The 21586-nt window shown below is 41.9% G+C and overlaps 1 protein-coding gene across 4 annotated transcripts in view; it reads left to right on the top strand.

The window, feature by feature from the left end:
• The window catches only part of NMNAT3 (nicotinamide nucleotide adenylyltransferase 3), a 113643-nt gene that overhangs the window by 34166 nt on the left and 57891 nt on the right, over positions 1–21586 (top strand). For 2 of the 4 annotated variants that reach the window (XM_030934678.1, XM_010356585.2), the window contains exon 2: positions 14499–14647. In XM_030934678.1, coding sequence (XP_030790538.1) covers positions 14539–14647 — 109 coding nt within the window. In that variant the 5' untranslated portion in view covers positions 14499–14538. Of the gene's footprint in view, positions 1–3763; positions 3864–14498; positions 14648–21586 lie in introns of all 4 variants that reach the window. The other 2 variants (XM_030934674.1, XM_010356586.2) reach the window with 2 other exon arrangements.

Below are 21586 nucleotides of genomic sequence, written 5' to 3'. Positions count from 1 at the left end.
TTTGTCAGCCAGAAGAAAAGGGAATTGTTGTGCTGCAAGAAGGACCAGCAGATTCTCCTGGGCTGTATCACACTTACTCTGGAACATCTGCTCATGGAAGACAGCGTGAATCATTTCATGTCAGTCTACATTTTATATGTAAATTATTATTTTATTTATTGAGTCCAGCACATACAGATGAATTCTCATGAGTTGGATGTCTGTGGGCTGAAGCTTCACTGTCTTAATTTTGGTGCTGATACCTTCATATGTCTTCCCTGGGCTTTATCCCAACCTCCGAGAATGGAGTGTTCTTTAGTTCCTCTGGCCTAACTAGAACCTAGCTCTGCCTGTTGACCTTGAGGCCCAGGGATATGACTGGTCCCCTGGGGCCAGGCCCTTTCTTTCCTGTCCTCTGGATAGCCTCTCTGTTCCAACTATAGAAAATGCTGTGCTTGTGGCCTGCTCACTCATAGATCAACATGTATCACAACGGCCTAGAAAAAGAGCCATCAGCTAAGATGTAGCATAGCAGTTCGTTACGTTAGTTCTTTGGAAATCACGGAAGCAAATTAAGCTTTTGCTGATTTTTAAATTCATACACAGTAAAGAAAGTCAACAAGTCCTCATTTTGTGGGAGGGAGCCTGGTATGGGGTTAGCTGGAGAGTTGTGTGTAACTTGCTGGCAAATGTGTCAAGCTTCTTGACACTTGTTAACCTATGCATAGGCTTTGGTGGGAACATGGACAGGACATGTTCTGCCAGTTGTAGTTGTGGATTCTGAAGCAATAACTGCAGGAAGAAACAAAATTAAGTTTGTCTGCTTAAGAATCATAGACTACAGTTGTTACTTATGAACTGCCCACCATTCTGGCCTAATTTCTAGCCAACACAATAGCGATTATGCATACCATTAAATATATGTTGGATGAACTCAGTTAAAAGTTTTAATTAATCACAGCCTCAAATCTGACTCAGGCCTGCTCTGACTTCACAGATCACTGCCTAGATTTGCAGTTATCTGCTTATCACCATGGCAGTCTACTCATAGCTCAGTGAAGAAGAGAAGCTGGGCTGCTTGGTATATAATTTCTAGGAGGAAATTATATTACATGAGATTGGAGAGGATGGCTCTGGACTTGGTTATGTTGTACCCAGTGAATGTGTCAGGTGAACAGCTCTCCTTGGTGACCGTGTCTCTTGCCTGCACCTCCCCACTGTGATTCACGGAGCCTCCACTGACCTGCTCAACCTTCATGGAGAGCCTGGCCGAGTTTCCACCCTTCCCAGATATTTCAGGATCCTGTTGTTATCCTATTAGCTTAAGGAACTCAGTAGTAGTGGCAGCTTGTTTTCTCTATGAGTAAATGAATGAACAAACAAGCTAAAACAAAGTGGCCTTTTTTGTTAGGATTTTTAGATTACATTTTAGGGCTGGTCCTAAGAGGATGTGAGAACTTAGGGACAAGGCTGACGGTAGCATAGGGGAGGCAGCTGTCACACTATATTCCTCAGCAATTTTTCTTTCTCCTTTATCAGAATCTTCATTTCTTAAAACCAGAAAGCAACCTGGATGATCTCCTGAGTTGTCCCCCGATCAGGCTGCTTTTTGCTCACTCAGAAGGGACACTAGCCCCTTCTGTCTGACCTCCTTCTGTTGACTGGAATCCACCACCCATACTGATGGTCATGGTACGATTTCTACTAGCATGTTCCTAGGACCCTTACGCATGCACAGTTTGAGAAAACCTGTCCTGCTGGTGCATGGGACTACAGAGTCCCACCATGCACTGTCCTCACTGGGAAAGGGGTTCTCCTGATTCTGTTTCATGTGAAGACAGCTGGACTGTGGCTGTGTAGACAGTCACTTTTATCTGAGTTTCTTTCTGATGGAAATAAATTGTATTATGTATGGAAGGAGTGTGGTCAGGGCCTCATGAACTCTAGTATCTCCTCAACATCTTTCTCTTCTCAGTTGTCCATCCATCTGTGGATTTCCTGGTTCACTAGAGGAAGTCCAGAATTGAATGCTGTCTGTAAAGAACCATAAAAGGTCTGAAATTTTACCCTACTTGCAAGCTAACGAGTTAACCTGCCACTGTTTCATGGATGCTGGCAGAAGACATGAGACTCCTCCCTCGGAGACAAAAGACTTTATTACTCATGGCAACAGCAGTAGCCAAATGTCAGCATTTTCTTGTGCCATTTTCTGAGCCACAGTTCCCACAGGAGGACATGACGATGGCCACGCAATACCCATACTTGCCGTGGATTGTGTAATGGGAGAAGATCCCTGGGCTTCGGGAACCTGGTTATTTTTTCAGGGATAATAAACCTGTCTCTCTTTTGCTCCAAAGAGGGACATCATCTCATTATACTAGACAGTAACTCTGTCTGCTTTGCCCCAGCAGGAGACAATATCAGTCTTCCAAGGCTGCTGTTGGCTATTCAAATATCCATGAAAGAAAGTCCAGAACAATCAGCAGCCAATGCCTTACTTGAAAGACATGCAGAAACATGAGCAACCCATGGAGAATTGCCTCCCAACATTATTTTTGTCTTGACCTCATCTATACATTCAATTTGATTATTCCACACACGTTTTACACCTACTCTGAGCAAGACCCTATGCTTGGAGCTTGGGATACAAAAATAAAACACATTCTTTGCCCTCAAGAAGCTCACTCTCCAGTAAGATAGATAGACAATGAATAGAGAGTAAGGTAGGATGGGATGAGATGTAAGAGAGAAAGGTCTAAGGGGATGTGGAAGGCAGAGGAGAAGACCCAACTTAGCTTAGAAGGAATAGGCATTGAGAGCTTTGTAGAAGAGGTAAAGTCTAAGTGATGTAGCCATTAGCCTGGCATAGATGGGTGAGAGTGAGTGAGCACTCAGGACAGGATGAAAGGCAGTTTGACAGAGCAGCCATAGGGAGGGGTTTGGAAGGTAAGTAGCAAGCCTTGGGGAAAAAGGTCACGACCAGATAAGGGGCTCTGGATGACACCCTAAAGAATTTCAGCATTATGCAGAGTGGAACTGGTGGGGAAGGGATTAAGCAGGGAATCAGCATGTTAATGTGTGTGTTGAAAGATCCCTTGGGCAGCTACGCAGAGGACGGATCAGAGGTGAGACTGGAAAAAAGAGACGGGCTGGGAGTACATTCAGATCCAGTTGAGAAATAATGATCCCAATCTAAGGCAGGGACTGTGGAGTTTGAGAGAGGGATGAGCAATAAAGATATTACAGAGGTGGAACTATCAAGGCAGGGGAGGGAGAAGAGCCACATGGCTGCCAGTTTTGTGATTTGAGCACTAGAAGGGCCATGGTGCCGTCCCCTGATGTCATTATGAACAATTGCTTCTGCGTTTTGCTGCTACACAGGGAAGCCCCCAGGGCTGTAGATGGCACAGGATGCTTTCCCAACACTAAATGTGGCATATTGCCCACTGTTAGACTGGAGTGGGGGCCTTGGGATGGACCCCAGGTTGGGTATGGGCAGAGGCAGGGAGAGGATAGAGGAAACGAATATTACCTCTAAGGTGGGAATCAGGAATCAGGGTCCTTGGATGGGACTCAGCCAAAGCAGCAGATACAGTTTATGGGGTTAAAACAAAATTTAAGTTTGGAAGGGAACTGACGCCCCAGATTAGGAGGCAGAAATTCTCAAAAGGGAAAGCAAACCGGGTAAAGAAGAAGTGCCAGATGCTGAAGGCAGTAGTGGGGATGGGAGGGTGGACAAACCTGGGGCTCTGCTGTTTTGACTTGGGGAATATTTCTTCCACAGCTACCTGCTTCAGCCTAGATCCCGCCATGAAGTGGGCTGCTGCCCCCTGGCTCCCACTCTGCTCTCCTTTTCACTCTTAACTTGTCTCCCAATGAATCAGGTAAATATCTCTTATAGTCATCTTCCACTCTGCATTAGACCCAGTGGGAGCCCTGCCCTCAGGGGTTTACAGTGTGCTAGGCAAGGAAAGAGTGGGGGCTCAAAAATATAAACTAAAAATATTTGTCTGTATCTAGACATATAGTATGTCACCTTTACAAGGTTAGAGGAGGGAGCTCTGACTTCCAGGTGGGCCTTGCAGGAAGCTCCACAGGAGAGTTAGCATGGAAGAGAACATTCTAGCACTAAGAAATGGCCCAAGAAGCAGGAACATGCAGAGACCCAAGAAGCAGGAACATGCAGAAGACACATTAGAGAATGGTAGGTGATCCCAGCTTGACGATGATATGGAGTACTTGTAAGGAATAGAGAAGGTGGGTGAGAGACAAGTAGGAGAGGTAGAGTGAGGCCAAAATCTCCATTTTCCATATGGGTCACTAAGGCTGAGACTGACTGATTAAGTCATATAGTAAGCACAAGGCTATTTGCCAGATATTTCTGGCTTTCTACCTTCAGCACATAGAGACCAATTGTACTTTCTAGCTCACTGTAGTTGTGTGGGATCTATAGAGGTAACATGTGACAATTTGGGGCCAAGCATAAAGTTGCTGGTGAGGGACTTTCCAGAGCCTTCTTTTTCTCTACTGTTGTGACTAACTGCATTCCATGTAGTGGCTGGTCTATCATCTTGAGTCATGGATTGGGGGACAATTTTGTTGATGACACAGAGCAGAGCCCTCAACCCATGTGGAATGGGTATATATTATGAACATGAAATAAACCTTTATTGTTTTAAGCCACTAAGATTAAGGGTTGTTTGTTAGTGCAGCTTACCTGGCCTCTCCTGATTGATACACTTAGTCAAGGTAACTCGGTTAGGAAGTACTTGTTGGCTTTGATTCCATGTCTGTCTTGTCATCAAGCCAGTGTCAGGCAGATGCCCATGGACCTTTAGGGGCCCATAAGCAGGGTCAAGTCTGGAGCTGTAGATTTGGACATCACCTACACAAATGTGGAAGGAAATGGAAAGAAAGTAATAGAGATTTAGTCTGTGGGCTTTGGGGGTGAGGCTTCTTGCCCTCATGTTCTTTCTGTCCCACAGGTTTGTAGTCAATTCCACATGGCCTATTGATAAGTAGGACATCACTGCTGCCTGCAGGGTCTGGTGGTTCAGAGATGCTGGCTTGAGTTTGTTGACAGCTGCACACTCATAACATTGCTAAAAACTTCATAAACTCTGATGTCTGGAAATAGCCCAAGTGATTTGAGGTTTTGCTCACTTGTAAATGTTTGAGTATTGTGTCCACAAATTGCAAATTGAGTAACTCAATTTTGAGGCACAGCTGTTATTTGGAAAAGACCCATCTAGGAACGCAAACTCCTTGCAAAATAATTGTGCTTCATTTTTGTCAAGTATCAGAAAACCATTAAACTGCCAAGCCATATGGCAAATGCCCACTACAAGCAGAGTGCGACAACGAGCCATAATGTATCTGTTTTGGGGGAGAAGTAGATGGGACAGTGTCTGGTTTTTGTGATCTACAGAAAAGATTCACTGCTGTACATTTCAGCCATCCAGAGTCCTGAGTAAGGATTTTTCCTCCCATGAAAAATTCATGTAGCAAATTAAGTTATGGTAGTTTTTGTTTTTTCCTTAGGTGAATTTTTTCCCTTTCAAATAATGTCCATTTGAGTTTCTGCGTATAAAATAGACTTAACTGGGGCAATAGAAAGTTCTAAAAGTTTACATACTTTTCCATTTTTATATACTAACCCAATAAACATTCATTAAATATTGGCATAGCAGTTAGAATTAGGTTTAGCTGTGTATAATAGAAAAATGGAAAATAATGGTGGCTTTGAAGATCGTTTCTCACCCAGGTAAAAGAAACCTGGAGGTAGACAACCCGGGGCTGGTATGACAGCTTCAGGGTCATCGAGTCCTGGTTTTCTCTTGACCTATTCTTTATCAAACCTGGAGTTGGTTCTTGTCCTCAGGGTCTAATATAGCTGCCATACTCCAGCTATCACATTCCTGGTAGCAAGAGTAGAGAAGAGGAGAAAGGCATGCCTTTCCCTTTTAAGGACAGTGCCTGACCTAACACTTCTATTCAAAGATCACTGGCCAGACCTTAGGCATGTGGCCTCAGCCTACTGCCAAAGACATTGGGAAAGGTAGCAATATGCCCAGCTGAAGGCAGGCATTCTGTGACTGAAGAGAATGGGAGAATGGATATTGAGGAGTCACCAGCAAACTCAGTCCTACCAGAGGTCCTTGATGCTTGTTCTTCCTGCTAGATTATAACCTTCTTGAGGACAGGAACAGATTGTATTTACTCCTCTATCTCCAAGGCACTAGCACAGTAGCTGGTAGGTTGTGTTTTTAATTTTCTGCTATTTGCATTCCTAACAGCAGACCCAAAACACTCCTCACATTCTAACCCCCTTTTCTGCCTTCTTTGTCCAAGTTGACAGGTCAGCTATGATTTGAGGCATATTTATTTTTCATCATTAGAAAATGTTACTTCTGCCAGAATGATATTAGACTGTCTGTTCCTGTGTTTTTCAATATTGACTCTAAATTCCAGAGACAAGAGATGCTTAGAGAAGGATTGTTTTATTGGAGCTAGACAAACGACTACAGCATTGGTACTGGGGCTTGACCTTCCTCATCAGCACCCTTCATTGGTGACATCTCCCAGGCTGAGCTGGTCTGAGTGAACTGACTAATAGGTAGAAGGATGCCGAATGTGTGTCCAAGGGCTGGCAGGTCTTGATCATGGGTAACTAGAAAAATGTAAAGGTAAAGAACCACCTGGAAGCTGGTATATGGAGTGGCAAATTATGTTTTAAAGATAATGAAAGACAAAGGAGCTAATATTTCTGGAGAACCCTCTATGGGTCAGGCACTGTGCTAGTTGGGTCACCTCCAGTAACCCTCATGAGAGTTCTAAGAGGTAGATATAATTATCTCCATTTTCTATGTGGCTCACTGAGCCTTAGGAGGTTGATTGGACTCTTTACCAGAAGGCAAGCACAAACCCTTCCCTTCCAGGCATGTTGAAAGAATTAGCATTGATGTGTGTGAAGTTTTTAGCACAATGCCTAGCCTATTACTCAATAAACCCAGTAGCAGTTACTCAGATGTACTTTATTGCAGCAATTGAAACTAGTCCCAAACTCATGAGTATGGCATTGCAAGAGATCTCATTCCACTCCTTGTGCTCCTTCAAATCTTTTGAAATTTCTTGAAACTGAAGAGTGGGCTGCCTGCTTTCCTGGGAGTCTCATAATGAGGATGAATGCTTAATTGACATGTTTGTTTCCTCCAAGGGGTGGCTGGCAGAGGATCCTCACACTGACAAGGAAGGCATGCTTTGCTTTTGTTTTTAGCAGCATTGTGTGCCCATAGCGACAGCGGGTGAATCCAACAAAGTTAAAAGGGAAAAGTACTGGAGTTCGCATGAAGGTTGATTGCCCTGGAGAAGTCGACACACTCACACAGATGGAAATGGTTTCACCGAGTCTGAAAAATGTGGTCATCAGCCCCACGTACAAACCATGACTTGTGTTTTCTTTAAGATGAGGAGGCTGGTCAAGAGGTCTGTGTAATGAAAGATGTTTGTAGAATCCATTTCCATTCTGCCTGAAGCCATCTGCTTTATGTCTATAATAAACAGGGATGTTTTCAGCCACTTTCCCAGGCCTGGCCCTTTAGAAATGCTCACTGCAGGGAAAGGTAAATTGACTGCCTCCCAAGCCATGAGCATTAGCACATTATATCTGCAGTGACGGCACTTAACCTTCCCGGGTCGCCTTCCTTACTGTGCCTCTGTGACGGCCTGTGACAAATGGGCTAAGGGGTGTACACTAGGTTAGAACTTAATACACATGGAGTGTTGGCCAGCATCACATTACATGGTGAACTAGGTAAGATGTGAGCAGTGGAAGAGACCATATTCCAGGAAGATGGAGGCTGCCTGACCTTCTCCAGCCAGAAAGATCTGAGGGCAGCTGGGGCCATCCTGAGACTTTCTGATGTACCCACTGTCCCTGAAACTTCCTGCTGCACTTGAGTACTCTGAAACACAGACTGAGCAAGTCACATCCCTGTTTTAAATCCTTCAGAGGCTTCCTCCTTGCCCATAGGATAAAATCTAAACTCCATAGGCACCCAGGGTCCCTCGTGATCCTTCCACACTCTGCAGCTTCATCTTGAGCCACTCACACATCAGCTCCCTCCCACACGTGAGCCATACTGACATCTTTCAGCTCACCTCCCACCTTCAGCTGCTGTGTCTAGGCCTTTGCAGCACTGTGCCTTGTGCCTGACCATGTTCGCTATCTTCCCCAGCATCTCAATTCCCTCTCCATTCCTGCTTTAGCTGGAAGGTCCTTTCTGACAGCCTGCCACTAAAAGGTGTGTTAACTTCCTATGGCTGCTGTAACAAATCACTGCAGCCATAGGAAACTCATGTGTGGCTTAAAACAACACAAATTTGGCCAGGTGCGGTGGCTCATGCCTGTAATCCCAGCACTTTGGGAGGCCAAGGCAGGCAGATCAGCTGAGGTTGGGAGTTCGAGAACAACCTGACCAACATGGAGAAACCCCATCTCTCCGCCGGGCGCGGTGGCTCAAGCCTGTAATCCCAGCACTTTGGGAGGCCGAGACGGGCGGATCACGAGGTCAGGAGATCGAGACCATCCTGGCTAACACGGTGAAACCCCGTCTCTACTAAAAAAATACAAAAAGCTAGCCGGGCGTGGTGGCAGGCGCCTGTAGTCCTAGCTACTCCGGAGGCTGAGGCAGGAGAATGGCGTAAACCCAGGAGGCGGAGCTTGCAGTGAGCTGAGATCCGGCCACTGCACTCCAGCCCGGGCGACAGAGCGAGACTCCGTCTCAAAAAAAAAAAAAAAAAAAAAAAAAAAAAAAAAAAAAAAAGAAACCCCATCTCTACTAAAAATACAAAATTAGCTGGGCACAGTGGGACACACCTGTAATCCTAGCTACTCAGGAGACAGAGGCAGGAGAATCACTTGAGCCTGGGAGGCGGAGGCTGCAGTGAGCCGAGATCACGCCATTGCACTCCAGCCTGGGCAACAAGAGCAAAATACTGTCAAAAAACAAACAAACAAAAAAAAACCACAATGTATTGCCTTCAAGATTTGTAGGTCAGAAGTTTAAAATGAAGGGGTCCGCATTCCTTCTAGAGACGCTGGAGACAGTCATTTCCTTGCCTTCTCCAGCAGCTAGAGGCTGCTTGCATTGCTTGGTTCATGGCCCCTTCCTAGCACCTCTCTCTTCTCTGACGACTGCTTCTTTCATACATCTCTTTCTCTGTTTATCTAGCCCTGTTGCTGCCCTCTTTATGGGGGCCTTCAAGATAAAACCCAGTAATCCAGGCTACCCTCCTCATTTCAAGAATCTTTATGTAATCACGTCTGTAAAATCCCTTTTATCATGTAACATAACATATTCACAGGTTCCAAGGATTAGGACATAGTCATTTTCAGGGGCCAATTATTCACCCTCTCACAGTGAGGTGTTAAGCCTTGAGCCCTTTCCCTGGGGTTATTGTCTGTTGAATTGTCCTTCCCATAGATGACTGGAAGCTCTTTGAGGGTGAGGGCTACATCTGCATTTCCTCCTATTGCATCCTACTGTCCAGTCGAGGGCCTGGCCACTAGTAGATGCTTAATAAATAGTTGTTCACTGAGTAGTTGGCAGGCAGGGCAGTGTCAGAGACCTGGCTGTTGTGGAGAAACTGGGTGGACTCTGAAAAACAGTGCAATGAGCAATGTCTAGGCAGTAAAATCTGGAAGGAATTGTCTGGACCGTCTTGGCAAATGGACAGCCATCAACCTCCAGTTCTCTTGGGCAGAGGAATGACCTCGGTGTCAATGTGCAGGAGGCCAGCATATCCCTGTTGACAGGATCATGGTGTTAAAGAGGGCCCAACAGACAAGGATGTCTTTTTTAAATTTCAGATTGAGTTGGGTGAAGTGGGGCTTTGGGGAGAGATCTTGTGTACCTTCAGGGAGCCGGAAAGTTCACTTTATATCTCTAGACAACTCATTCCATTGACTGGGACAGAACCAAAGAGAGGAGGTAGCCAACTCATTCCATTGACTGGGACAGAACCAAAGAGAGGAGGTAGCCATCTGACAAAAATACTTGGTTAGGGATAGACACTGACTCTCTTGTTCATTCCACACACATTTCCTGAGTACTTATTGGTGCCAGGCACAGTGCTAGGAGTTGAAAGGACCAAGATGAATTTAAAAACCACTCTCTAATCACTTGAGCCCAGGAGTTTGAGGCTGCAGTGAGCTGTGATTATGCCACTACACTCCAAACTGGAAAAAAAAAGTGACACTCTGTCTCTTAAAAAAAAATTAAAAAATAAAAACCTCTAAGAGATTATCTTCCACTTGGAGAAGAGCAACATGCATAAAAAGCAATGACAATTCTCTGGTGAAGAAAGAAAAAGGTGATAAAATGTGAAAAACAAGTACAGAGTTAGCATGATAGTGGGGGGCTATTGGGGGAGATACAAGGTAAATATTCCAGGGAGAAAACCTTGAAGGCAGATCACCAGGGTGGCAAGGATGAGGATGGCATTTCAGGTGGTCATGACTGCATTTGCAGAAGCAGCATGTTGTGCTTGAGGAGTGGGATGAAATGCTGTCTGATGACTATGGAGTGGGAGGCAGTAAGCTGGAGAGGGGGCGGGAGCCAAAGGTAGAACCTGTTTGCCTTGTCTCCAGTTTAATGATAAATTCCAACAAGCCTGTACACTACATTCTCAACTTGTTAAATCCTTTAGCAGCAATTATTACTCTGTGGCCTCCATTGAATGCTTATTGATGAGAAGCCTTTCCCAATAGCAAAAGTCTCCCTCACTTGCTCCGTCTCACTAGATATTATTAGATGATAAGGGCAGATGGGACACTTTTATGGCATGCATCTTGCCTTGTGTCTGATGAGATTGGCACTCAAATCAGAGCCAGTTTATTGTCCTGGTGGGTCCCTGGAGTGAGTCCATTTTAGCCCTATCACTGTATTTCTCTGGGTTTGGCTTGAGAGGGTACTTAGTTGAAGCAAATTGCAGTGTACAAATGGTACAGGTGCACTGACCCTGTTACTGATCCTGGGAATGTACACTCACTGTGTCCTTCAGCCTGCGATGTGGCCCAGACAGAGCACAGTCTCCATTAGAACAGTGTGGCTCAGTATGCCCACAGCAAAAAAAGAAAAAGAAAGAGAGGCACTTAATAAAGGTCATTTATTCTCCTTCTCAGCATCACATTTCATTGCTGTTGATGCCACATTCAAACAAATGTCCTAATTTACAGTTTCTGGGAACTTTTGGAGAAATGGATGAGAGCCCCAGGTTACCTGAGATGCTACAGTTACATGTTTTAATGGTTCTAACAATGTATATTTTGTCAAAATGAAATAGAATTTTGAAAGACTTCATAATAGTTGTAAAAAACAGCCACCTTTTCAGTTACAGTCATCATGAGGCTGCTCTTGTGAATAGCTTGGCACACTTTGCAAATATCTCATTAAACCATCCAATCTCCCTGGGAAAAATCTAGCAGCAGCTTGTTGACTGCTTTCTTCCCACACAGTAGGGGGTATTCCTGCTGACTCAAAGGAAGCATGAAGACACCACGGCCCACCTAGGCTGAGAGTTTTTAATCTTCACACTGTAGCTCAGAGTACACACCCTCCAGCCAGCCAGTGCCCCGTTTCAGTCTTCACTGATCCCTACTCTGGGCCAGGCTCTGTGCTTCGAGCTGAAATCCCAAGATGGAGAAAACACCACTTCCCTTCCTAAAGGGTTTACTGTCCAGTGGATAGGAAAGACATATAAGCAGGCTTTTTCAATAAAATGCGGCATGTGATTTATTAAAGGTAATTCAGAGATGAGTTAACCTAAGCTAGATGTCAAAGAAGCCATCTCAGCAGCCTTCCACCCTCCCAGCACCCGGACACTTGTATCCCCAACTCTGTGGCAGCCACGGTGGATTAGTTAATCCAGTTTCCAACCCCCTTTCCCTTACTGTTCTCACTTTAGAGGCTGTCAAGCTAAATAGATGCCTTTCTAGCCTTTGTTGTAGCTAGAGTGGCCATGTAACCTAGTTCTGGCCAATGAGACAGAAGCAAAATCTACAGGAGGTTCTAAAAAAGCTCTTGTGTTCTTGATTAAGAGGAATAGCCAATCTAGTACAGCTTCTTGCTCCTCCTTCTTGCCTTTATTGAGGTTATGATGGCTGTAGCTGCAATAGTAATCTTGTGACCATGAGAGAGAAACTGAAAGAATTGCAGGTCATTGTTGAGCCCATGATCTAATATCATAGGTGCCTACTTCCAGACTTTTTGTCATGTTAGAAACAAATGAACCTCACTTTGTTTAGACCACTGAGGTTAGGCTTCTAGTATTTGCAGCTAATATATCCCTAACTGATATAGGTACCTAATAGGTAATTGATAAATAGTGATTGAAGTAATAAATAATGTGATCATATGAATTGGGTCTTAACATATTGGGATGTGCTGGGGTGTTTTCTGGTTGGAGGAAACCAAAATAGCCTGTACAGAAGGTTGAAGCAGGAAGCCATGAAGATGTCACAAAGAAGTCCTAACAGGTAGTTCATTGTTGCTAGAATATAAAGTAGGAAGCTGGATGAAAGCCTGGAGAAGGAGATAACATGGGCCAAATTGAAACAGTTTCCTTTGATACAAGCAGGGTCCCAGGTTCCTGTGACTGAACACTACATGTTGCCCCCAGAACTGCAGGATTACAGCTAAGACCATCATAGCAAGATGAACAATAAAGGCAGTAAATGCATTCCTCCTGTTGGTTGCTGTATTATCTATTACTGCATAACCAATTACACCAAAATGTAGCAGCTTAAGACAACACATTTATTTATTATTTTTATTTATTATCTCACAGTTTCTGTGGGTCTTGAATCCAGATATAATTTAACTTATAAAGCCTGTCTTATAAAGCTTCAGTCAGTGTTCGCAGGGTTGCAGTCACGTCTGAAAACTTGACTGGGGAAAGATCATGCCCACACTCATGCACATAGTTGTTGGAGATCCAGTTCCTCACTGGATGTTGGCCGCCAGAGGTCTCTCTCACTCCCTGGGCCCATGGGCGTGTCCATGGGGCAGCTCACAACCTGCCTCCTGGCTGCATCAGGGTGAGCAAGTGAGAAAGCAAAAGAGGTGAGCAAGAGGGAAGCCAGAGGCCTTTGGTAACCTTAGCTCAGAAGTGGTAACCACTACTGCTGTATTCTGTTTGTTGTAAGCAAGTTTCAGCCTCTACTTAAGGGATGAGATTACCAGTGAATTCTAGAAGGATCACTGGGAGCCATCTTAAACACTGCCTACCACAGACACACCACCATCTCCTTTCTCCTCCTGCTCCATCAGGGTCAGCAGTAGCAGCACCTTTCTCACCATTGTTGTCATCATCACAACCACAGTGATTGTTTATTAAATGCTTCTTCTGTATCAGGCACTTTCCATATGTAACTATCCTCACTATAACCTTGTAAGAGTAAGTAACTTATCCCCATCTTGCAGGTTAGAAACCTGAGGCTCAGAGAGGGTCTGTGGTTTGCCCTAGGCCTCACAGCCAGTGAGAGGCAGAACTAGGGGTCACCCAAGGCCCACCTTGAGGAAGCAGCATCTCAGAGGCAAGAGAACCGTGTCTGCCAGCCAGTCCTGGAGCCTGGGCTGTTTCCTTCTCACCTTTAACCCCAACAGAGTGAGGTCAGAGGGTGGGCTGCACCCTCTCAAAATGCTTGGGACCCAGATAAAGGACAATATGTCAGATCAGAATACAGTCTGCACATTAGATAATAGTCCAGTAACAATGTTGGTTTCCTGATTTTAATCATTGTTCTGCAGTTATGTAACAAAGTGTCTTCAGTCTGAGAAAACACATACTGAAGTATTTAGAGGTAAAGAGATTTTATGTCTATGACTTACTCTCAAACATTTCAGAAAAAATATTTATAAACAGGTATGTATGTGTGTGGAAAGAGAGTGAATGATAGAGCAAGTGTGGTAAAATGTTAACATTGGGGAATCTGGATAAAGAGTATAAAAAAATTTGTATAAATTTTGTAACTTTTTTTCAATAAGTCTAAAATTGTTTCAAAGTAAAAAGTATTTTAAAAGTGCTAATCTACTCTAGGACCTTGTGAGATCTATTAGGACTACCAGAGATGACACTGGGGGGGTCTTCTAGCCCTCCTTCTGATCCCAGGGTGATCTGTCGGAGCCCAAGGAGGATATAGAAGTTCAGAACAGAACATGGGTTCTGGGATCAGGCTGCCTAGGTTCCAGTCCTGGCCCAGTAGCTTCTAAGGTCCCTGAGCTATATGAGTAACCACTCAGGGTTGTTAAAAAGGACTTGGCAAGAGAAGGATATACCTTGGCATAGCACTTGGCGTACTTCATGGCCCATGGCAAACCCTCCTTAAATGTTGTTTTAATGCCTCCTCAGTCATCTTACAAGTTGACAAGTAATGGTCTGTGTGTGGTTTAGAGAGACTGATCTGGATAATTATCTCAGTGCTAACTCCCTGACATGAGCTTTTGTCCCCTTAAAAGCAGGGTGGCCACTGCAACGGGTGTGGATGTGCCTGACAAGATGAAGAGCCGAATCCCTGTGGTTCTCCTGGCCTGCGGCTCCTTTAACCCCATCACCAACATGCACCTGCGCTTGTTTGAGGTGGCCAGAGATCACCTACACCAAACAGGTCAGTCAGGGGGCCCTGAGTCCAACAGAAGAACTGGTGGGTTAGGCTTCATGGGGCTTTTCTGGCTGCTGGCATCACTATTACTAAAACAGCTCAGTTTATTTATTCACAGCATAACTAGAGGCATTTTTTTTTTCATCACATTCAAAGGGTTGATGCTTATAGTCTTGTGACATGTATACAAGTCATACCCCTTGCCATAGAGCTGAACACATCTCAAGGTCTGCCCTCCCTGCCCACCTCGCTGTTGGCAATGAATGACAACAGGCCCTCTATAGAACCTGTGCCACAATCAGGGCATCCTTTCTGGTACTCCCAACATCTACCTACACAGCCAGATTAATAGGTAGCATGTGCCTTAGAAAACTCCTGATACTCTTCAGAGGGTAAGCAAATGCTTGACAACGGGCATTTTGACATTTTCTCATTTTAAAGAATATATCTTAGATTATTACAAATTAATAATCTTGTATATAGGGCATTTCCAATACAGATGGCATGACTTCGACAGAAATATTTAATCAGCTAAAAATATATAATCTGAGGATATTTCATCTCCTTGACTTTCTATTTCATTATTAAAGGAGTAAAGTAACATTTATAATCTGCATGATTGTTTCTAAAGAATATAAGTAATGTATCTGTTGTTATCAAGTATATATGAAATTATCTACTTGTATATTTATGAATGTATTATGTATTCATATATGTATTTTGTGTTTCTATATTGTTTGTAAAAGTTTGCCTTTAAGGACATTGTTTTTATACCAGAATCAATTCCTGTTTACTTTTAATATAGCAAAAAGTATTTGAGTAACATGGAAATCATTTCTTCAAAGAAATAATGCATAAGTATTAGTTTATTTTAAGGGAAATATCTTTATTTTAAAAACATATTTTTATTTAAAAAGTGAAAGTGAGTGTCTATCCTTGATAAATAAATAGCTTAGTAAATAATAGGAATAAAAAATATTCAAACAATTCATTAAAACTAGTTGTTGGACATGAGTAGATAGTATACCAAAGAGGAAGTATAAATGGCCAACAAACTTAGGGAAAGATGATTAAAATCACTAATAATCAAAGAAAGTGCAAATAAAAATGTGATAAACTACACAAGCACCACCATGAGGGCATCTCCTGTGGCTGCTGGAACACCACAGAATTGCCACCATCTGCCACTGGGCTTATAGTTAGTGCTCAAAAAATATCTGTTGCAGGAGTAAATAGTTTTAGCCTATGAGACTAGCAAAGATTAAAGATGGACAAAATTCAGTGCTGGCAGAATAAAGAAGCACTGGTAGTAGTAGGACTGTACTGGTAGTAATAGGATAAATTTTGAGGACAATTTGGTGTTCTGTGACAAAAGATTTAAAGTCTCTACCCATACTCATAACGAAGAGAAAAATGAACCAATGGAAATCAAACCAGATTTGATGCAGATGTTAGAATTAGCAGACAAAGACTTGAAAACAATTATTATAATTACGTGCTATATGTTCAAGTTAAGCAGAGATATGGAAAATATAAAAGGACCCAAATCAAACATCTAGAATTAAATACTACAACCTGTGAGATGAAAAATACACTGTAAAGAATAAAAAACAGATTAGACATTACAGAAGAAAAAGTTAGTGAACTTGAAGATATAATAATAGGAACTATCTAAAAATACAGGAAGAAAAAATTTTTAAAAAGAAAGAATAACAATGAGATATGGGAGAACTTGAAGCAGCTTAATATACTTGGAATTGGAATCCCAGAAGGAGAAAACAAAAGAAGAACTAGAAAAAATATTTGAAGAAATAATGACTGAAATTTCTCCAAATTTTATGAAAACCCACAGATCCAACTATCTGAACAAACTCCAAACACAAGAAACATTAAGAAAACAACAGTGAAATATATAATAATCAAATTTCTCAAAACCGGTAATAGTCAAAAGCAACCACAGAACAAAAATAAAGATGACAGCAGATATCTTGTTACTGAATTTACCAAAAAAGAATTTAGTGTAATAACATTGTTAAAGAACTGAAAGAAAATACTGTCAACCTAGAATTCTGTATCCATTCCATATCCGGCAAAAATATCTTTCAAAAATGAAAGCAAAGTAAAGGCATTTTCAGATATTCAAAAGCTGAAGAACTCACCACCAGCAAACTTGCATTACAAGAAATGCTAAATTCTTCAGGCAGAAGGAAAACAATACCAAACAGAAGCATGGACCAACACAGAGGAATACAGAGCATTGGAAATGGTAACCACATGGGGCAATTATATAATATTTCTTATTGATTAATTTTCTTTAAAAGGTAATTAACAGTTTAAACGAAAGTAACAATATACTGTGGGATTTATAACCTATGTAGAAGTAAAATATATGATAACAGTAGAATAAAGGCTGAGGGGGTGAAAGGGAATGTACATAAAGTGGTATAACATCACTTAAAGATAGACCATAAGAAGTTAAAGATATGTTTTAAACTCTAATGCAACTGTTAAAATGAAGCAGTTATGGTTAATAAGCATACAGAGGAAGTAAAATAGAATTGGAATATACTCAGTTAATTCAAAAGAAGAAACAGGGAACAAAAAACAGATGAGACAAACAGAAAACAACATAAGAGATTTAAACCTAACTATATCAATAATCACATTAAATATAAGTAGCCTAACAACTTCTGCAAAGAGGCAAACTGCCAGATTCAATAAAATAAGCAAGACCCAACTATAAACAAGAAGCATACTTTAAACACAGAAACCCAAATAGGCTAAAAGTAAGAGAACAGAAAACTGTCCTATGCTAACACTAATTAAAAGAAAGCTGGAGTGGCTATAGTAGTTTCAGAGAAAGTAGATTTCAGAGGAGTGAATATTATGAGGGATAAATAAGGTCATTTCATAATCATAAAGGGGTTAATGCTTTAAGCAGAAGTAATACGCTTTTTGCACTTAGTAATGTAACTTCTAAATATATAAGAAGCAAAAACTTATAGAATTGCAAGGAGAAATAGACAAACCCACATTTAGAGTCAGCTATTTTAATGCTCTTCTCAGTAATTAATAGAATAAGCACACAGAAAATTAATAGAAGACTTGAACAACACTATTAAACAATTTGACCTAATTGACATTTATAGACCACTGCATCCTACATCACAGAATACACATCCTTCCCAAGGGCACACAGAACATTTACCAAAATAAGCCATATTCTGAACCATAAAAGAAGTCTCAGCCTGGTGCGGTGGCTCACGCCTGTAATCCCAACACTTTGGGAGGCCAATGTGGGTGGATCACCTGAGGTCAGGAGTTCGAGACTAGCCTGGCCAACATGGTGAAACCCCATCTCTACTAAGAATACAAAAATCAGCCAGGTATGGTGGCATGCACCTATAATCCTAGCTACTCAGGAGGCTGAGGCAGGAGAATCGGCTTGAACCCGAGAGGCAGAGGTTGCAGTGAGCCGAGATCATGCCACTGCACTCCAGCCTAGGGAATGGAGCGAGACTCCGTCTCAAAAAAAAAAAAGTCTCAATAAATGTAAAAGGACTGAAGTAATACAAAGTGTATTCTCTGACCACAGTGGAATTACATTAGAAATCAATAACAGAAAGATCTCTGGAAGATCTCCAAATATGGAAATAAAATAACATACTTCTAAAAACTCATGGGTCACAGAAGAAATCAAAATGGAAATTAGAAAACGTTTTGAACTCCATGAAAGTGAAAATAATATATAAAAAATTTAGGCTGTCACTGAAGTAGTACTTAAGGAGAGTTTTATAGCACGAAATATTATATTAGGAAAAAAATGGTCTCAAATCAATGATTTCAACTTCCACCTTAATAAACAAAGGAACAGATGAAAAACAAAATAAGCAGGAGAAAGGAAATACAATAATGTGCCACACTATGACATTTCAGCAAATAACAGACCATATGTACGACAGTGGTCTCATAAGACTGTAATGGACTTGAAAAGTTTCTATTGACCAGTGACATTATACCATCATGGCTCAAGGCATTACTCGTGTCTGTGGTGATGCTGGTATAAACAAATCTACTGCATGACTAATCATATAAAAGTCTAAAAAGTCTACCATAGGCCAGGCATGTTGGCTCACACCTGTAATCCCAGCACTTTGGGAGGCCAAGGCGGGTGGATCATGAGGTCAAGAGATCAAGACCAGCCTGGCCAAGATGGTGAAACCCCATCTCTACTAAAAACACAAAAATTAGCCGGGCCTGGTGGCGCATGCCTGTAATCTCAACTACTCTGGAGGCTGAGGCAGGGAATTGCTTGAACCTGGGAGGTGGAAGTTGCAGTAAGCCAAGATGGAGCCACTGCACTCCAGCTTGGGTGACAGAGCGAGACTCTGTCTCAATCAATCAATCAATAAGTCTAGCATATACATTTATATACAGTACATAAAACTTGATAATGGTAATAAACGACTAAGTTACCGATTTATGTATTTACTATACTATACTTTTATCCTTATTTTAGAGTCTATTCTGTTTGTTAAAAAAAAAAAAAAAAAAAAAAAACTCACGCCTGTAATCCCAGCACTTTGGGAGGCCGAGACAGGCGGATCACGAGGTCAGGAGATCAAGACCATCCTGGCTAACATGGCAAAACCCCGTCTCTACTAAAAATACAAAAAAACTAGCTGGGCGTAGTGGCGGGCACCTGTAGTCCCAACTACTTGGGAGGCTGAGGCAGGAGAATGGCGTGAACCCGGGAGGCGGAGCTTGCAGTGAGCCGAGATTGTGCCACCCCACTCCAGCCTGGGCTACTGAGCAAGACTCCGTCTCAAAAAAAAAAAAAAAGAAAAGAAAAAAGTTAACTGTAAAAGAGCCTCAGGCAGCTCCTTCAGAAAGAATTCCAAAAGAAGGCATTGTTATCATAGATGACAGCTCCATGCATGTTTCTGCCCCTGCAGACCTTCTAGTGGGACAAGATGTGGCGGTAGAAGATGGTGATACTGATGATCCTGATCATGTGTAGGCCTAGGCTAATATGTGTGTTTATATCTGAATTTTTAACAAAATTTACAAAGTAAAAATTTTTAAATAAAACTTATAGGATAAGGATATGAAGAAAAATATTTTTGTATATCTGTACAATATGTTTGTGTTTTAAGCTAAGTATAATTACAAAAGAATCCAAAAGTTTAAAAAGTTGACAAGTTTATAAAGTAAAAAAGTTATAGTAACCTAAAGTTAATTTATTATTGAAGAAAGAAAAATATTTTTTAAAATTTAGTGTAGTTTAAATAAACAATATTTATAAAGTCTATAGGAGTCTACAGTAATATTGTAGTCCTTCACATTGACTCACGCCTTGACTTACCCAGAACAACTTCCATTCCTGCAGGCTGCATTCATGGTAAGTGTCCTATAAAAGTATAGTGTTTGTATACATATTTTGAGACAGAGTCTCGCTCTGTCACCCAGGCTGGAGTGCAGTGGCGTGACCTCAGCTTACAGCAACCTCCACCTCCCAGGTTCAAGCGATTCTCCTGTCTCAGCCTCCCAAGTAGCTGAGACTACAGGCATGCACCACCATGCCTGGCTGATTTTTTGTATTTTTAGTAGAGACGGGGTTTCATCATATTGGTCAGGCTGGTCTTGAACTCCTGACCTTGTGGTCAGCCTGCCTCGGCCTCCCAAAGTGCTGGAATTACAGGTGTGAGTCACCGTGCCTGGCGTGTTTATCTTTTATACCATATTTTTTACTGTACCTTTTCTGTGTTTAGATATGTTTAGAACATTTCTCAAAAAAAAAAAACATATACAAACGGCCATCAGGTATATGAAAAACTGCTAAACATTACTAACATCAGAGAAATGCAAATCAAAACCAACATGAAATATCATCTTATCCATTCAGAATGGCTATTATTAAAATAACAAAAAATAACCAATGTTGGTGATGATGCAGAGAAAAGGGAACTCTTGTAAACTATTGGTGAGAATGTAAACTGGAACAGCAATTATGAAAAACAGTATGGAGATATCTCAAAAAACTAAAATTATAATTACATTTAATTCAGCATTCCCACTACAAGGTATCTACCCAAAAGAAAATAAATCAATATATCAAAGGGATCCCAGCATTCACATGTTTATTGCAGCACTATTCACAATAGCAAAGATATGGAATCAACCTAAGTGTCCATCAATGGATGAATAGATAATGAAAATGTGGTATATATACATAATGGAATACTATTCTGCCATAAAAAAAGAATGAAATCATGTCATTTACAGCAACGTGGATGGAACTGGAGATCATTATCTTAAGTGAAATAAGCCGGACACAAAAAGATGAATATTACATGTTCTCACTTCTATGTGGGAGCTAAAAAATTTGAACACTTGGAGGTGGAGAGTGGAAAGATAGTTAACAGAGACTGAGAAGGGTGAGTTGGGGAGGAAGTGGAAGGATGAAGAGAACTAGGTTAAAAGGTACAAACATGCAGTAAGATAGAAGGAATAAATTCTGGCTAGGCGTGATGACTCATGCCTGTAATCCCAGCACTTTGGGAGGCCAAGGTGGGTGGATCATTTGAGGCCAGGAGTTCAAGACCAGCCTGGCCAACATGGCAAAATCCTGTCTCTACTAAAAATACAAAAATTAGCTGGACATGGTGGTGCACACCTGTAATCCCAGCTACTCGGGAGGCAGAGGCATGAGAATCACTTGAACCTGGGAGGCTTGCAGTAAGCCCAGATCATGTCACTGCACTTCAGCCCAGGCAACAAAGCAAAGCCCTGTCTCAAAAAACAAAATGAAACAAAATAACAACCCAATGAAAAACTGGGCCAAATATTTGAACAGACACTTCACCGAAGAAGACATATGGAAATGACTTCTCATAGCATTAGGGAAATACAGATGAAGATCACAGTAAGATACCACTGCACCCC

The sequence above is a fragment of the Rhinopithecus roxellana genome, chromosome 1 (genome assembly GCF_007565055.1).
Source record: "Rhinopithecus roxellana isolate Shanxi Qingling chromosome 1, ASM756505v1, whole genome shotgun sequence".
Taxonomy (NCBI): Eukaryota; Metazoa; Chordata; class Mammalia; order Primates; family Cercopithecidae; genus Rhinopithecus; species Rhinopithecus roxellana.
The sequence above is the reverse complement of the archived record's forward strand: the minus strand, read 5'-3'. Positions and strand labels throughout refer to the sequence as shown.